The sequence below is a fragment of the Bos indicus genome, chromosome 29 (genome assembly GCF_029378745.1).
Source record: "Bos indicus isolate NIAB-ARS_2022 breed Sahiwal x Tharparkar chromosome 29, NIAB-ARS_B.indTharparkar_mat_pri_1.0, whole genome shotgun sequence".
NCBI lineage: Eukaryota > Metazoa > Chordata > Mammalia > Artiodactyla > Bovidae > Bos > Bos indicus.
In genome coordinates this window covers 17,477,787-17,494,080 of record NC_091788.1, presented here as the reverse complement: position 1 = coordinate 17,494,080, position 16,294 = coordinate 17,477,787, and the positions used below count along the sequence as shown (strand labels likewise).

Sequence of the window (16,294 nt, the reverse complement as noted above, 5' to 3'; positions counted from 1 at the left end):
TCTTTGGTTCTCAATCATATCTCACTGAGCACAGCTACTCTGTGCCAAGCACTGTGTTGGGACAGAGTCTGCAGCCGAGACAGCCTAGATAGTATATTAAAAAGCAGAGACATCACTTTGCCAACAAAGGTCCTTATAGTCAAATCTATGGTTTTTCCAATAGTCATGTATAGACGTGAGAGTTGGACGATAAAGAAAGCTTAGCACTGATGAACTGATGCTTTCAAACTGTGGTATTGGAGAAGACTCTTGAGAGTCCCATGGACACCAAGGAGCTCAAACCAGTCAGTCCTAAAGGAAATTAACCCTGAAGATTCATTGGAAGGACTGATGCTGAAGCTGAAGCTCCAACACTTTGTCCACTTGATGCTAAGAGCCAACTCATTGGCAAGACCCTGATTTGGGGAAAGATTGAGGGTAGAAGAAGGGGACAACATAGGATGAGACGGTTATATGGCATCGTCAACTCAATGGACATGAGTTTGAGCAAACTCCGGGAGACAGTGAAGGACAGGGAAGCCTGGAGTGCTGCAGTCCATGGTGTCACAAAGAGTTGGACACGACTGACTGACTGAACAACAACTGCAGCAGAGAATAAGACATTAGGATGGGAGACCACACTACCAAACAGGAAGGGAAATCTGACTCCTCCTACTTGGACTGCTGCCATGGAAGTCACGTGTGTAGGTGTGCCTGGTCCATGCCTGCATGAGGGAGGCTGCCCAAGTCTGTGCAAGTCACACTGAGTGCCCAAGTCCACCTCTATCAATACTGCCCAGATGACTCTAAGAGCTGGATGACTCAAGCTCTTGCAGACCGCGAACTGCAATATCCCAACCAGCGATGCTCTCCAGAAGCTGCCTTTTGAAAAGCGGCAATTAAGCTCTACAACATTCTCACTTATAAATTAAACTATCACCACTTTGAACAGGATTCTGATTTTTTTTTCCAATTCAGCCAGCTGCTGGTGGAGGTGAAAAATGCAACCTAATTTGAACAGAGTCTCTCATGGTTTTGGAGCATGTCGGCATGTTCTGCAGTTACCGAGGCTGCTGCAGCCCACACTTGGGACTGCACCCTCAGAGCTTTGGCTCAATTTCCTATGAGCACCAATTTGCAGACTGGAAAGGACCTAAGAGGATTGGTTACTCCCACCCCATCCTCGGCTGAGGTAACTGAGGTCCAAGGACAGGTAGCAGCTGTCTCCCGAGGCCACTAGCAAGAGACTCCTCCTTTGTCACATGCCTCATTTAACCTGCTTAACAGCCTCCACAGGGAAGTACTACTATTCTTCCCAGCAGTAGATGAGGAAAGCAAAGTTCAGAAGAGTCACACAGTTGGAGAGTGGCAGAGCTATTTCCACCGAACCCCATATTCTCTTCCAATCAGAATGCTGTTTAGTTACTCAGTTGTATGTAACTCTGAGATCCCATGGACTGTAGCTTGCCAGGCTCCTCTGTACGTTGGATTTCCCAGGCAAGAATACTGGAATGGGTTGCCATTCCCTCCTCCAGGGAACTTTTCCGACCCAGGGATTGGATCCACATCTCTTGCATTGGCAGGCAGGTTCTTTACCGCTAAAGCCAGCTGGGAAGTCAGATCAGAACACCTGCTCTCTTTAGAGAAATCACCCAAATGAGGCCCCACCCTCTGGAGGGACCTGGACCTGACAACAGAATAAACCAGCATCCCAGGGTAATCTCTGGGTCTCCATTTAAATGTAACGCTCTTCCTGGTTTTTGTATTATTAACAAGCCTTTAAAAAAATCTCCTGATTTAAAGGCTGATCTGGCTAGACAGGTGCTTGAAGAGTCCTCAAGATATGACTCCACGGTCTTTTGCAGTCCTCAGTGTCTGCTTTTTATGCAGAGATTCAGAACTCAAGGGGAGCTGTTGGTTTTATCTGGATAGAGGTGACTGGCAGGGAAGCAAAAATCAACTTTTGTTCTAGTTAAAGAAATGACGCAAGGTGCTTTGGGGTAATGATTCTTGCGGCTGCTTCCCTGGAACAGAGAGACATCCCTACAAATGCTTTCTGACAGGTCCCCTTGGTTGGTCTGTCAGCTGCCCTTGTGACTAACACATGCTGGGGAGCCTTCAGGCGCTGCCGTGAGATGATGCTGGCCCAAGTTCCCTCTCAAGGCTTACTCTTTTCCATGGGATCCTAGCAGTACTAATGATCCTATTAATAATCATAACAGTATCTAACATTTCTTGAGAGCCCACTCTGTGCCAGGCAGTGAGATAGCTGCTTTACGCAAATTATCTTACCGGAACATCACAAAACCCTGTGAAGTGGCCACTATGATTATCCCCATTTTATAAATGGGTAAACTGAGGCTGCTGCTGCTAAGTCGCTTCAGTCATGTCCGACTCAGTGCGACACCAGAGACGGCAGCGCACCAGGCTCCCCTGTCCCTGGGATTCTCCAGGCAAGAACACTGGAGTGGGTGGCCATCTCCTTCTCCAATGTAGGAAAGTAAAAACTGAAAGTGAAGTCGCTCAGTCGTGTCCGACTCTTAGTGACATCATGGACTGCAGCCTACCAGGCTCCTCCATCCATGGGATTTTCCAGGCAAGAGTACTGGAGTGGGGTACCATTGCCTTCTCTAAAACTGAGGCTATTAGAGGTTAAATTAACTTGCCTGAGGTCTCAAAGCACATTAGGCAGCTGAACTGGGACTTGAAAGCAGTTAGCCTTATTTCATGGAGGAGGGCATGGCAACCCACTCCAGTATTCTTGCCTGGAGAATCCCCATGGACAGAGGAGCTCGGCAGGCTACAGTCCATGGGGTCGCAAAGAGTCGGACACAGCTGAGTGACTAAGCACAGCACAGCACAGCCTTATTTTCGAACTCAGGCTCTCAACCATAATGCTACCCTCGGTCTCCTCTCCTGTAAAAAGGGCCTAATCATTCCAGCCACATCAGCCATAGGGCAAGTGGAAACTGAAGTTCAGAGAGGTTGAGCCACTTGTTCAAGTTTACACAGCCAGCAAGGTATGGAGTCAGGGCCTGAATGGGGTTTTCTGATCCTCCATCATCTGAGCTACAGGGTAGTGGCTGAGAATATGGCCTTTGAAACCCTATGTCATTTACCAGTTGTGCGACCCTGGCAAAGCGTTAACTTCTCTGAGCTTTAGTTTCCTCTTCCAGAAGACACAGAACTGTCGTGAGTGTTCAGAGAGATGGTAACTCTTTAGTAATGGCTTGGGCCAATGCTAGGTACATAGCAAAAATTTAGAATATTAGACACTAAGATGGGCTTCTCGGGTGGCTCTGATGGTAAAGAATCCACCTGCAGTGCAGGAGACCCGGGTTTGATCTCTGGATCGGAAGATCCCCTGGAGAAGGGAATGGCAACCCACTCCAGTATTCTTGCTTGGAGAATCTCATGGACAGAGGAACCTGTTGAACTCTGTCCATGACGCTGCAAAGAGTTGGACATGACTGAGTGACTAACACCGCACTGCTGAGATGGGAAAATTACAGCATAAAGATTAAGACTGTGAGCTCAAAAGAGAGGGGAAAAACCAGACTAAAAGCATCAGCTCAAGAGGCTGAGTGCACAGTGTAGCCATTGACTGTGTAACAGTGGATGAGTTACTTAAGTTCACAGGGTTTCCATGTCCTTATTTGTAATATGGGGATAATAACCCACAGGCTGCTGGGAGATTTCAATGAGAAAACACAAGCAAAGCGCTTAGAAGAGTCAGGGCCGAGTGGACAGGGTATGATGGAAGCGAACTGCCCTGATCATTAATCACAAAAAGTGACCCTTGTTATTTCTACTCCTCTAAACCACCCTGCTTCTTGGGGCGAAAATGTTTTTAAAATGATTAAATGCTATCAAATAAAGCATTACTGCCACGACGGCACAAGTTCCAAGGTCCGACTTATAACGAACCTTCCCCTCACACCCTTCTTTCCCCATTTTGTTCTGTGAATAGATTTCTTTTCTTTGGGAAAGAAAAGGCAGGGTATTCAAATGGAGACTGAACCAACCTGAAAACCTTCATAGAGAGAGTGGGTGACTAACGCAAGGCACCCACCCCAGTGGTGGCCTCTCTGAAAAGGGCGTCCTTCTGGAGGGAAAAATCACACATCTTTGTGTGATCCTTAAGAGATCCCCCAGGCTCAGTGAGGGTCCTCCCTAGGTTCCCAGCCCAGGGCAGAGCAGACAGAAACATCCCAGGGGATGAGAAGACAGCCCGAGGATGAGGCCCTGGGTCCTGCAGCCTTTATAAGGGTAATCAGTGCCTACTCCAGCTTCTCCATCTTCCTATGAAACAGTGGCCAATGTGTTTACAAACGAAAGGTCACCAGTTGCTTCATTCTCAATAAACTTTCCAACTAAGAAACTGAAAGTCAAGTGGATCTTGAGTCCCATCCAGACGTGGTAGCCCTGAGCAGACCCCGGAGAAAGAACAACTCTTTCCTGCCCTCTGTTTTCAACTCCCTCTCTGCTGGTGAGGTGATGCAATTCTTTTCTGGAACTTGATAGGATGTAAAAAATAATTACAAATGAAAAGGTTATTCATAATTTTTAAATGAGTTAATTAGTAAACCCAGTCAGACTCGCTCATTACAGTAATTAATAATTGATTATACTTGAAATTAAACACAATTTTTCATCAAAAATCTAATTAAAGATCTGCGCTTCTTGCCTGTTGATGAGATCAGCTGGTCTGCTGGCAAAAGTCTTTGTGAAGGATATTTGTGCGCGGCAGAGACAATTAATTTGATTTTGAATAATTGATAGATCCTTACAAATTAGTCATCACGGCCTGAGATGATGGCCAAGCCAACAAGAGCTCACCCTTGGCCCTTGGAGAGCCAAGCAGCTGGAGAGCAAGGACAAGGCTGCCAACCCAGCCCTTGAGGACTCGTGGGACGCAGCTGGCACCTGTGATGCACTCACGGCCTTAGCTAAACTCTTCCTCCAAACTCAGAAGCATCCTTCCGAAGTAGTGGACTATGAGGGAGAAATCAGGACTCAGGGGGAGAAGTAAGTTGCCCAAGGAGAAACAGCTGCTCAGTGGCTGAGCTGGGAATGGAATCCAGACTCTCAGGCTGCTGTGAGCTCTGCCCCCAAGTCTCCTTGCTGAGTCTCCAGGTTAACAGAGGGAAGCCCCCAGGCGTGCCTCTCTGATTTGGCCCTTGGATATGGATCCTAAACTCCCGTTTTAAGTTGTCTATATACCTCAGGCTTTGGCAGAAGGATGTATTTATTCTCGGCAGGAACACCTCAGTGGACTGACCTCTCCTGACTTGAGACCCAAATTCTCCCAAATCGACCTCAACCACCCCCCTCCCCCTCAACACTGTCACCCTCTGAGTTGAAGCCCTCATCTTCTGACTTCTTTAGGCAGTAGGGCCCATTCTTTCTCCCTCCACCCTGAACTTTCTAAGACAAACGTGCCCTGCCCCTGCTTCAAGCCCTTCAGGGGTTCCCTGTTGCCCATCCAGTAAGGTCTTGAACTTGGCCTCCACAGTAATCTTCAGAATCTGACCACTCTCTCCTGCATTAGCTCCAATCGTGGCCCCCATGCCCCTCAAAGTCTTCAACCAGAAAATGTCTTTGCCACCAGATGGCCTTCTTTCAAGACTTGGAAACATCCCTTGGTGTGAAATTTCTTTCCTTCCTGTCTACTTCTGGCTGTGACCTGAAGACTCAGCTAAAACAGCACCTTTGCCAGGAAGCCTCCTCGGGTGCCTTCTGGAGGGGGCTGGTATTCCCGCTGCTGCTCCCCATGTCACAGGTAATATACTACGGGGTCACGCTGGATCAATCGCCGCTTCTAAGCCAGCAGCACCTCAAGAGTAGGGGACACGCTGTCGGCCCTCGCACAGCACAGTGCCTGACTCAAAGAAGGCACCTGCTTGGTTTGCTGAATGAAAAAGAATATTCACAAGATGGTAGATTCTAAGACTACTCTGAAATGGAGTATTTCCTGCCATATCAGTAAACAAGGATGTTGCAGCCATCAGCAACTTCAGGCCCCCGAGCGTGAATTTCTGAGCCCTGAGGGCACCCAAAAGGGAGAACAATGCTTGTGATCCAGCAGCTGCTGCTACTCGCTACGGTGAACAAGGAACTAAGGACGTGAAAAATCAAGAATTGGATGCCTACCTCAGATAGCCGAGATACACGAGAGGAATGATTTCAGTGAGCCCAGCCTCTTTCATCCCCCCATACATAGAAAAGTGCCAAATTTCTTGAGATACCTGGTTTTCCTTAATTAACAACAATCCTTTGATATTCAGACTACCTGTTCCTCGCTGCAGACTTCTGTATAACCTGACTCCCACCCTGTCGCCTACCTCCTCGGAGCAATTATGTCAGGGTTATTCAGAGTCTGTCTCCCAGGCGTGACGTCCTAAAAATTCCCACCAAATAGAACGTAACTCTCAGGTTCTAGGTTGTGACTATTTTTGGAGTTTGACATTATCAATGCGGGAAGGGAAATGAAAGGTCCTCCAGTGATGAGCCCTATTCAGTGAATAAACCTCTGTCTTGCTTAGTCGTCATTAAGCACTATTTGCACCCTTCCTAGACAGGAAACCCACGAGCTCCCACAGTAGCCCCTACTTTTAGACAATTGATGATATAGTCTTACTAAATGGGAGAGGAAGAAGCCCACGGGATGGACGGCAGAAAGAAAGGTTATTTAATATATAGAGACTTAGACTTTCTTTCTGAACTAAGTTACACTGTGTATAGTATAAACCTTTCGACTTTAACACAAAACAAGTTACTGTCTCTCGATGAACAGTTGCACTGCTTGTTCAAAAGCCTTCTCATCTATAACCTGTTTGCAGGGCGGTACTGGAGATGTGGATATAGAGAACAGATGTGTGGGCACGGCGGGGACAAGAGGGTGGGACGGATGGAAAGAGTAGCATGGAAACGTGTACGCTGCCATATGTAAAACAGACAACCAGTGGGGACTTGCTGTATGACTCAAGGAACTCAAACTGAGGCTCCGTGACAACCTACAGGGGTGGGATGGGGTGGGAGGGATGTTCAAGATGGAGGGGACATGTATATACTTATGGCGGATGCATGTTGACGTACGATGGAAACCGACACAATATTGTAAAGCAATTATCCTTCAAATAAAAATAAACTAATTAAAAAAAAAAACAAATTTATGGTTCTCAAAGGAGAAAGGTGGGGAGGCGGGTAAATTAGGAGTTTGGGATTAGCCAAAAAAAAAAAAAAAGTCAACTCATCTATGAAATATAATAATGTCAGTAAAAAGCAAGGGCTGTGCTAGTGGTCGGTGGGGTTACAGTACTGGTGATGCCACGGACAAACTGCTGTGCCAGATGGCCGTGCTTGGAACCCCACAAGCCTCCCCGGTAACCCAGACTATATCAGTCCTGACGCTCTTGCAGAACCTGGCTGGGAGCTGACTGCTCCCAGTCTGGCTGTTCCTTTTTACCCAAAGACCCAGAGCAGGGGTGGCAAATACTTGGTTTGTCATCAATATTCTCCACTCCTGTGATCACAGCAGACATCAGCCATCAGTCACAGACTCTTCCACGGAGTCTGAAGGAAGCCTGGGGAGGCTTCTCAGCACCGCTTTTCAAGGCGGCCACAGCTAATCAATCAGACAGAAGAGCAGATAAACACATATGCCAACCTGATCTCGATGCCACGAGATTCTCCAACCCAATCTTCACAAGCGGAGAAGAGACCCGACATGCCAGAAAAGGCTTACTGCAGCTCCAGATGCTTAAGGAGTCTTTGTTCGGAGGGTTATCATCTTCCTGATTACTTGTTTTTACTTAAAGATCTTGAGAGCAAAGTGACTTTACAGCTCACATCACCCAGACCCCCATTCAGGCTTGAGTCTCTTCCTCCCAAACCAGCGGGAGCCGCGCACTATTCATCACTCCTTGAGACAGTGCTTACTGCCTCTCCGGACAGTCCTCTCCCGTCCATGGTGACTTTGCTTGTCAGAGTCCTTTTCCACAGTGGGCAGCGCTCTGCCTTCCTCTGGCTTCTGCCAGTGAGTTTCATTTCTATTTACTGGGTTTACACAGCCAGGTTTCCTTTGCTAACAGAAGGATCTCAGACTGCCTGAGCGTGGATTCCAGGCCTTCTCAAGCTGGCCTCACCTACCGTACATCTTAGAATGATAGAATCTGAAGGTTGGGAAGGACAGAGGGTTAAGCCAACCCTGGTGGATGCCGTTACTAACAGGCTGATTTACAGAGAGGCAGCGGACTCTACGCCTCTCTCCAGAGTAACATCCTTCCTGGGAGCAGACCAGAGACCAAAGGCAGGGGTCGGAAGCAGGACACCCGACTGTGCTGCAAACATATCAGAAGAGCGCGCAGTGGGGGTGTTGCAGGCACGGCGGTGGGCCTAGAGGAGTGTGTTACACGGGAGGAGCCCTGGGGTCAGCTAGGCAGGCTGGTCTGTGCCGCCCCCCGGCCTGTGTGCCCCCTCAGCCAGTGCCAACCGCTCACGGGGGCTCTTCCCAACCACGGTCTCCCCCTGGACCTCGGCTCCCCCGGAAGGCCCGGCCAGACCCTCACCTTCAGACCCGCTTTCCTGGCTTGAGGTCACCACAGCCCACTCTGTGGCAGCTTCCTTCCAGTCCCAGGGCCCGCGGCCTCCTCCCTGCTCCTCGCTGCAGCGGTGTGGCACCCACAGGAGAGGCCAGCCTGCTGTCGAGCCTCCCAGCTTGCCACTTCATTTCTAGTGACTATCACCCGTGACAGTCATGTCATAGACGACCACCTCAAAAGCCAGTCCTGAGTGCTGGTGCCCGATGCCAGGCTTCCATCACACGAGGGGGCCGACAGGATGCACATCCAGGATGTGCACGCACACCACCTTCCTGGTGTACATGCAGGAGGAGGGGACGGTCCCAGAGCCCCCCTTAACAGTCTCGGGGTGCAGGGGGTGTCGTTACCGGCCAGCCCAGGGTGCCTGGCCCACACGGATCACCCCGCAAGCTCTGACTGCCTACAGGTGTCTCGGTCACTGCCCTCTGGGCCAAAGGGGCCCCCAGGGACCCCAGGGTGGGGGGGTACTTACCCACAAAGTACGCCAGCAGGATGACCAGCGTGGCCGAGATAGCAATGGCACTCAGGGCCGCACACTTCCAGTTACAGTACTTGGAGGGCTTCTTGAGGTTGAAGGCCGGGCGGGAGAAGGTGGTGCGGGGCAGGGGCCGGGGCGGCGGCGAGTACACCGTGCTGGACGTCAGAGGATAGCCCGGCGCCGTGCTGCAGAAGAGCGGGGAGGTGCCTCCCGGCTTGAAGAGGAAGTGCCTGTGGACGGAGAGAAGCCGGGGGCGGCAGGGTTAGCCGGCGCTCCGGGAGCCCACACTGACCTGAGGGTGGAGGCAGCGGTGGAAGAAGCATGCAGAAGAGCCTAGAGAGACGGAGAGAGAGAGAGAGCCACCACGGAGGAGACGGAGGGACAGAGAATAAGGAAAATCATGTGCCGGACCACAGAACAGGGCACACGGAGACACGTTTCCACAAAAACACGAGTGGGACAGCCCTGCCCAGGGGGAACCCACCCCAGCTGGACAGAAGGCTGGGTGCTGAGATCCTTTTCCTGGGAAGCCACGGGGGGCTGGGATGCTGTTTTCTTGGAGAAGGAACTAGATGTCTTCTAAAATTATTGCAGTAACTTGGAAAACGCCTAAAATCCTATTCTGCCCTCACCCCCCGCCCCTCCCCCGGAGATTATGAAACCGCCAGTTTTTCCTCTCCTCCAATACATCCTTTGCTTTTATACCATGGTGGAGGAATGGAATACCAACTTTTTTTTTTTTTTTTTTTTTAGAGGGAGTTGGGCTTCCCTGATAGCTCAGTTGGTAAAGAATCTGCCTGCACTGCAGGAGACCCCCGTTGGATTCCTGGGTCGGGAAGAGCCTCTGGAGAAGGGATAGGCTACCCACTCCAGTATTCTTGGGCTTCCCTTGTGGCTCAGCTGGTAAAGAATCCGCTTGCAATGCGGGAGACTTGGGTCTTCGATCCTCGGTTTGGGAAGATCCTTTGCAGAAGGGAAACACTATGCACTCCAGTATTCTGGCCTGGAGAATTCCATGGACTGTATATTCCACGGGGTTGCAAAGAGTCGGACAGGACTGAGTGACTTTCAGTTTCACTTTCACCTTGGTAGGGGTGGGAACCAAGAAACCACTACTAAACTCTGCCAAGGTCAAGAGTCCCGTAGTGGCTGTTACACAGTGAATGGCAGCAAATGCCTTCAAAGAACTCTGCTCAGAAGCCAGTCTGCTGCCTTCCAGGCCCCTGGTAACAGCTGCAGCAGCGGACAGACAGGCAACTGTGTCCTGCAGCCTGGCCATAGCATTGAGGGCAGCATGGCAAGGTCAAAGCACATGGGTGTGGCCAAACTATGTGCCGGGAAATCCTCCACAGCCTGCCTTTAACCACGGCCATGGGAAGACTGGGACACGGCCTGGGAAACGGGGTGCACTGGTTATACTGAATGCCCCCGAAGTCTTAGGGAAGAAGGTAAGACTGAGAGGGATCTTGTACCCTGCTGGGGTGCAAGAGGCCTCGGGCCACAGAAAACAACACCAGGGCCAGCATACATACAACACAGGGCTTGTGCTGCATAGAGGCAGCTACATGAGATGGCTTCCGGATGTCAAAGGCAGCCAATGAGATACTGGGAGCACCATATTAACAAGACTGCTGTTAATATGCTGGGGGATAGCGTACTCCAAGAATAAACTCTTGCAAGTTGAACACAGGCTTGGGGATGGGCATGCAACATGGCCTCATCACTTCCCCCAGGAGGTCCCAGGGAAAGGTCTCAGGGTCAGCATGCAAGAGCAGGAGCCACAGGGAGAGCACACACAGAGGGGAGGAGCATGGGAACGTCACGTACCCGTCATTGTAAGCCCCATCATGGCGGGAGGCGCTGAGAATGTCCATCTCAATGAGGTTGTCCTGCAATGTCCCTAGGAATGGCTGCTTGCCTAGGTTTCTACACACACATGGAGACATGAATGAAGCCATGAGTCATGCATCGATGAAGGGGAGAGTAGAGAAACACAGAGAGTGGCTGACTGGTGCAGCTGTGCGTAAGACCAGCGGGGCGTGGTTTCCAGGCGATGGGGCTGTGGGCAAACGCCCGGTGCCCAGGGTCTGCCTGGCCCAGAGCATCTGGAGGGAGCACCCTCCATACAAACCTGTAGGTCTGCCAGCTGTGTGCATCAGCATCTCTGACTGGTGAAGACTGATTATGGCTTATGTGCTGAGCTAGGCGCGTGATATCCATTTATCTCAGGTCTTTAAGAGAGGCACGGTACAAGGAAGGCAGTGTCATCACCATTGTACAGAGCAGGGAATGGGTCCTTTGGCAGTGCGGGGACCTGGGTGATGACTAATTGGCAGGGACAGAGCTCCACAGAGATGGGGGGCTCTTTCGTCCCCCATATGCACTGCGGCCTTCTGGGACCCAGAATGAAGGTCAACACACTCGCCACTTTGGTCTCAACTGTGCCTGCTAAGTGACGCCACTCACACACAAGTGCGTGGGGTCTTGTTTCCCGATGTTTCAGGGTTGCTGCCACCTCATTTGAATTGTTTTGAGCATGCCCGTGGTAGATACCCTCTGCTGTCTGTGCCTCAGGGAAGGACTGACTGCAGAAAGTCACCTTTTGGGGCCAGCCCTGCCAGAGACTATCCTTCTGACTTTGACCAGATCTTGAGAACTGGAAAACTAAATTCAAGCCCCCTTTCTGCCGCATTCTTGCTGTGTGACTTTGTGTAGACACTTTAACCTTTTCTAATCTTAACCTACTGTATCTGTAAAATGGGGCTAATAATGCTAAACTCACAGGTTGCTATAGGAACAACTGAGGAATGTTGGAAGTGTTTTCAGAGTTTAGGCAAAGGTTACAGAAATAAATACCAAGGCTAGTCATAACAGTGGCTACCTAACCTACATCTCGGCTTCTCAGGCGGTGCTAGTGGTAAAGAACCCGCCTGCCAATGCAGGAGACGTAAGAGATGTGGGTTCGATCCTTGGTTGGCAAGATCCCCTGGAGGAGGGCACGGCAACCCACTCCAGTATTCTTGCCTGGAGAACCCCATGGACAGAGGAGCCTGGCGGACTACAGTCCACAGGGTTGCAAAGAGTCAGACACGACCGAGGAACTTAGTATGCACACACCCTAGATCCACTGTATACTTCCCACTGTCTAGAGCTGTGCAACTATTATCCAGTGTAAATCTTTCTTCCCCAACAACCCTGCAAAGTCTCCACTGCATCCTTGTTTTGTAGGCTGGCATGCATGGCACGGCCTGGAGAAGTCCCAGGGTTCTATCATAGAGTAAGCAAGTGGCAGAGCCAGACTGAAGACTGAGTTTGTCTGCCATCGGAGCTCAGGCCCGTTCAGGCCCTCTCTGCCCATAACCTGCCCAGCCTGTGGCTTTGCTCCTGCCCAGCCCCACAGACTCGCAAAGGAGGGGCTGTAAGTACTGTCTCAGAGCGCCATTCCACTGGCCTTCCCAGGGACTGTAGGGGCTCAGACAGCACTGTTTTGCAGCCGAGCCTCTGAGTACCACCGTGGTGGGGGATACCTAGCAATCTGGGTGGCAGCCGGTTCTGGAAGACACCCCTGGGGCATCCCACAGAGCCCAGAGTTCCCACAGGGGAGCGGAAGTCCCTCGGAGTCGCCCCATTTCTGCCCCCAGGCAGGGAGGCCTTCTGATGGGAGGTCGTGTGACCCAGTGGGAAGCACACAGGCCCTGGGGTCAGGAAGGTCTGCTTCTCTCAGCCCCTGGCCTGCAAGTGCCTGACAGATGGTAGAAAGAACTCAAATACTTGCTGACTACTGCGGGTGATGGGGTATACCAAGGGGAGTGTGCCTGGCATATCGTGAGCATGTAGTTGGTGTTTAATTGAGGGTAGCACAGGGGGTGTTCTATTATTATTCCCTCTATTCTCTGCATTTCAGGAGGACATCTGCAGTCTCTTCATAGTCTATACCGCCCAGCCTGGGCAGGCCCTCACTCCCCTGTCCAGGGACCCCAGAGCTGAGCTCTTGCTGCCTTCCTGGGGCCTGAGAGTGGCCACGTGGCACGCTCACCAGGACACACGGGGTCTGGCCTATATCACTAGCTGAGGACCGTGCTCTTAGACCATCAAATCTAATCTTTAAGATGCATCACACACACACACACAACACAGAAGTCACTCAGTTGTGTCCGACTCTTTGTGACCCCATGGATTGTAGCCCACCAGGCTCCTTGGTCCGTGGGATTTTCCAGGCATGAATACTGGAGTGGGTTGCCGTTTCCTTCTCCAGGGGATGCATCAGTAGCAAGTAAATATATTCAGGGAAAAGGGACAAAGGATAAAGATCAAAACGTTAACAGTGGGGATTTTCCAGTGTCTGGAATAAGAGCCATTTTAATTTTGTAATTTTAAAGGAAACTTTTAAAGAGAGAGAGAGAATGGGCAACTACCTCCTGAAAGTACAGATCCATTCAAACAGGGGAAAAGGCAACACGACAGAAAAGGGTCTCTAGAGTGACAGAGTGCGTGTCATCCCCTGAGAGAGCGTCCAGATCCGCACTAACTCCGAGGTCAATCGTCTAGATCGCTCAGGAACTTGGGGGTACATGCGCACTTGCTGAAATGCTGCCCATTCAGAGGCTACTTTGCCTTGAACTGTGCTGTGTGTGTGCTCAGTCATGTCTGACTCTTTGTGACCCCGTGGACCATAGCCTGCCAGGTTCCTCTACCCATGGGGATTCTCTGGGCAAGAATACTGGAGTGGGTTGCCATGCCCTCCTCCAGGGGATCTTCCTGACTCATGGATCGAACCCACATCTCTTGCATCATCTGTATTGGTAGGCAGTTTCTTTACCACTGTTTCACCTGGGAAGCCTTTGCCTTAAAATAACAAGCCTTATTTCGTACTTTCAAAACTGAGTCTGGGTCAATTTATTAGGTCTCATCTGACTCTGAGAAAACCAAGGCCCAGAGAGACACATGTCCTACTCCCACCCACATAGCAAGTCAGTGGCAGAACTGGAATGAGAGCTCCGGTGACCCAACGCCCAGTTCAAGAGTCCCCAGTACATTTTGTGTCTACCTCTGCCCCCAACATCTGGGTTTCTGGTTCTTTTGAAACATAAATGTGATGAGAGTTTCCTGATGGGGACCCTGAGCTGCTGAGCCCTCCCTGGGTTACAGTCCTGCAGGGTCTCCAGCTCACTGCTGCTGGGAGCTCAGGTATGGCCGCCAGATTCATCTGACCCTCTCATTGCTGGCTGTTGTTAACTCATTTTACAGATATGCAAGCTGAGACCCAGAGATGTTAAGACACTGCCTGAGATCACACAGCAATGAAAAGCTAGAGACGGGACTCAAACCCAGATCTCTCCGAACTCATCAAGCTGCCTATCAGGAAAGAGCAGCCAAGGGCTTGGAGAGGGCACTGCAGAGTAATGCTAGACGGTACTGAGAGCTCCTCATAGAGAGGAGACTGGCTCCTTTCAAAGCCTGAGGGGAGGCCCTGGATCAGTTCCTGGGCTGCCTGAAGCAGGGTTCCATTTCTTTGACCCAGGGCCGGATGAGCTTGCCTCCCAAATGCAGAAGACAGGGCTTTGCGAGAGGAAATGGCTGGGGAGCTGCAGAGGCCAGTGGTTCTTCTGGGACCGCCCCGTTCCACAGCCCATCTTCTCACCACAAGCCACTGTCCTGGACCAGGTTTCCACCCACAGGGCCCTGGGACAAAGCAGGACAGGCAGGGCTCACACCCCACACCCTGCAGCTGAGACCCTCCCACAGGGTGCTTGGGTGTAAGAGACTCAGCCACAACCACTTAAATTTAGTTACAGAGCTGGCATTTGAGCGGAAGGATGAACATAGAAAAGTGAACCAGGTCTTCATGCCATTCCCATGATGTCCCTCTCGATTTGAAAGATGTTGACAGCTACTCACCCTCACGTCTACCGCTCCAGGCCCCAACCCACAGGGTAAAGTGCGCCCTCCTGCTCATGGAACTCAAGGGTCACTGATCCCTATTTACTGTCATCTCCACAGGGAAGCCCTGCAGCTCCCACTTCAGCCAACTTTTAGCCCTCTCCCCCAAAATCCAAGTTCTCTCCCGGCCTTTGCACAACTCTCGTCTCGGAATTCCTTTCTCCCCTGAAATTCCACTCGTACACGCCCCAGGACGCTACCTGTAATAATCAGAAAGGCAGCACTGGACAGTGGTTGGGGCAGAAACTCCGAGTAGGCTGGTCCGAGTATGGATCGTGGCCCTGCCCTTCACTGGCTGTGGCTCCTTAGATAAGTTTCTTAAGTTTTCTGTTCTTTAGATTCTTCACTTCTCCAGTGAGGAGGGTAATAAGAGCTAAGTGTAGAAGAGCTAAGATAGCAGAGGAGTGCAGAAGAACTGAGATAGCAGTACTGACAGCTATCCTTTTAAAGGCATGCTTATAAGGTTGGTGTGTCGGCTTGTCTGGTGTCTGGGAACTTAGGGTTCAGGCGGGTTCCCACCATCAACTGATAAGAGGGACTGACTCACTGGGCCTCAACTATTTGCATAAACACCAGGGTTTATGCTGAACACCTGCCTTCCTTCTGGGAGTCTGGATTTTGGATACATGCCAGGCAGGAGGTGAGGTGTCCATGTGACCAACCCTCAATAAAACCCTGGGCACTGAGTCTCTAATGAGCTTCCCTGGTTGGAAGCTCATTAGCACACTCAGTATGGACTCTCTGCGTGTTTGTTATGGTTATTATTTGGTGCTTCTAAGCAGGGGAGGGGGCGGTCCCACAGTCCTCTCTGCTGGGAGGCTTCCCTGGTCAGAGCATTATGCAGACAGCCCTGCCTCCCTCACTAGACCTTGTGCTTCCCGCGTGGGAGTGGCTGTGTCATGTCTGTGATCGAATCACCAAATGACAGAGTCCGTGGGGTTCCGACAGCTCCCAGCAATGCTCAGAAGCTGGCCTGGAGCACCAGGAGACACCGTGCACCCTTCTGGAAAGCGCGTCAGGGCTGGGCTGGAGACCAGGGGATGGCCTCCCATCCCTGGGGGTGGGCATGGCTGTTCCCCCAGTGGAGTGTGGCCGCGGAGTGGACCCCAGGCTCCCAGACCAGGCCTGCGATCAGATGAGCTAGAGCTGAGGTCTGGCTGCCTTCTGCTCTGGCTTCCCCTTTATCCGACAGGAGCCCGTCGGGTTATTCATCAGGCAGGCCCTGAGAACTCAATCACACATCTGATGCCTCAGACGGTGAAAGAATGGGATTGGGTTTTAGGGGACTCTCAAC

General features: G+C 51.1%; 1 protein-coding gene across 2 annotated transcripts in view; it reads right to left on the bottom strand.

Annotated features, from left to right (window-relative positions):
* TENM4 (teneurin transmembrane protein 4) overlaps positions 1-16,294 on the bottom strand; it is a 3,327,204-nt gene that overhangs the window by 240,896 nt on the left and 3,070,014 nt on the right. For both annotated transcript variants that reach the window (XM_070782510.1, XM_070782511.1), the window contains 2 exons: positions 10,888-10,986; positions 9,055-9,290 (listed from right to left, as the gene is read on the bottom strand). In XM_070782510.1, coding sequence (XP_070638611.1) covers positions 9,055-9,290; positions 10,888-10,986 — 335 coding nt within the window. The remainder of the gene's footprint in view (positions 1-9,054; positions 9,291-10,887; positions 10,987-16,294) is intronic.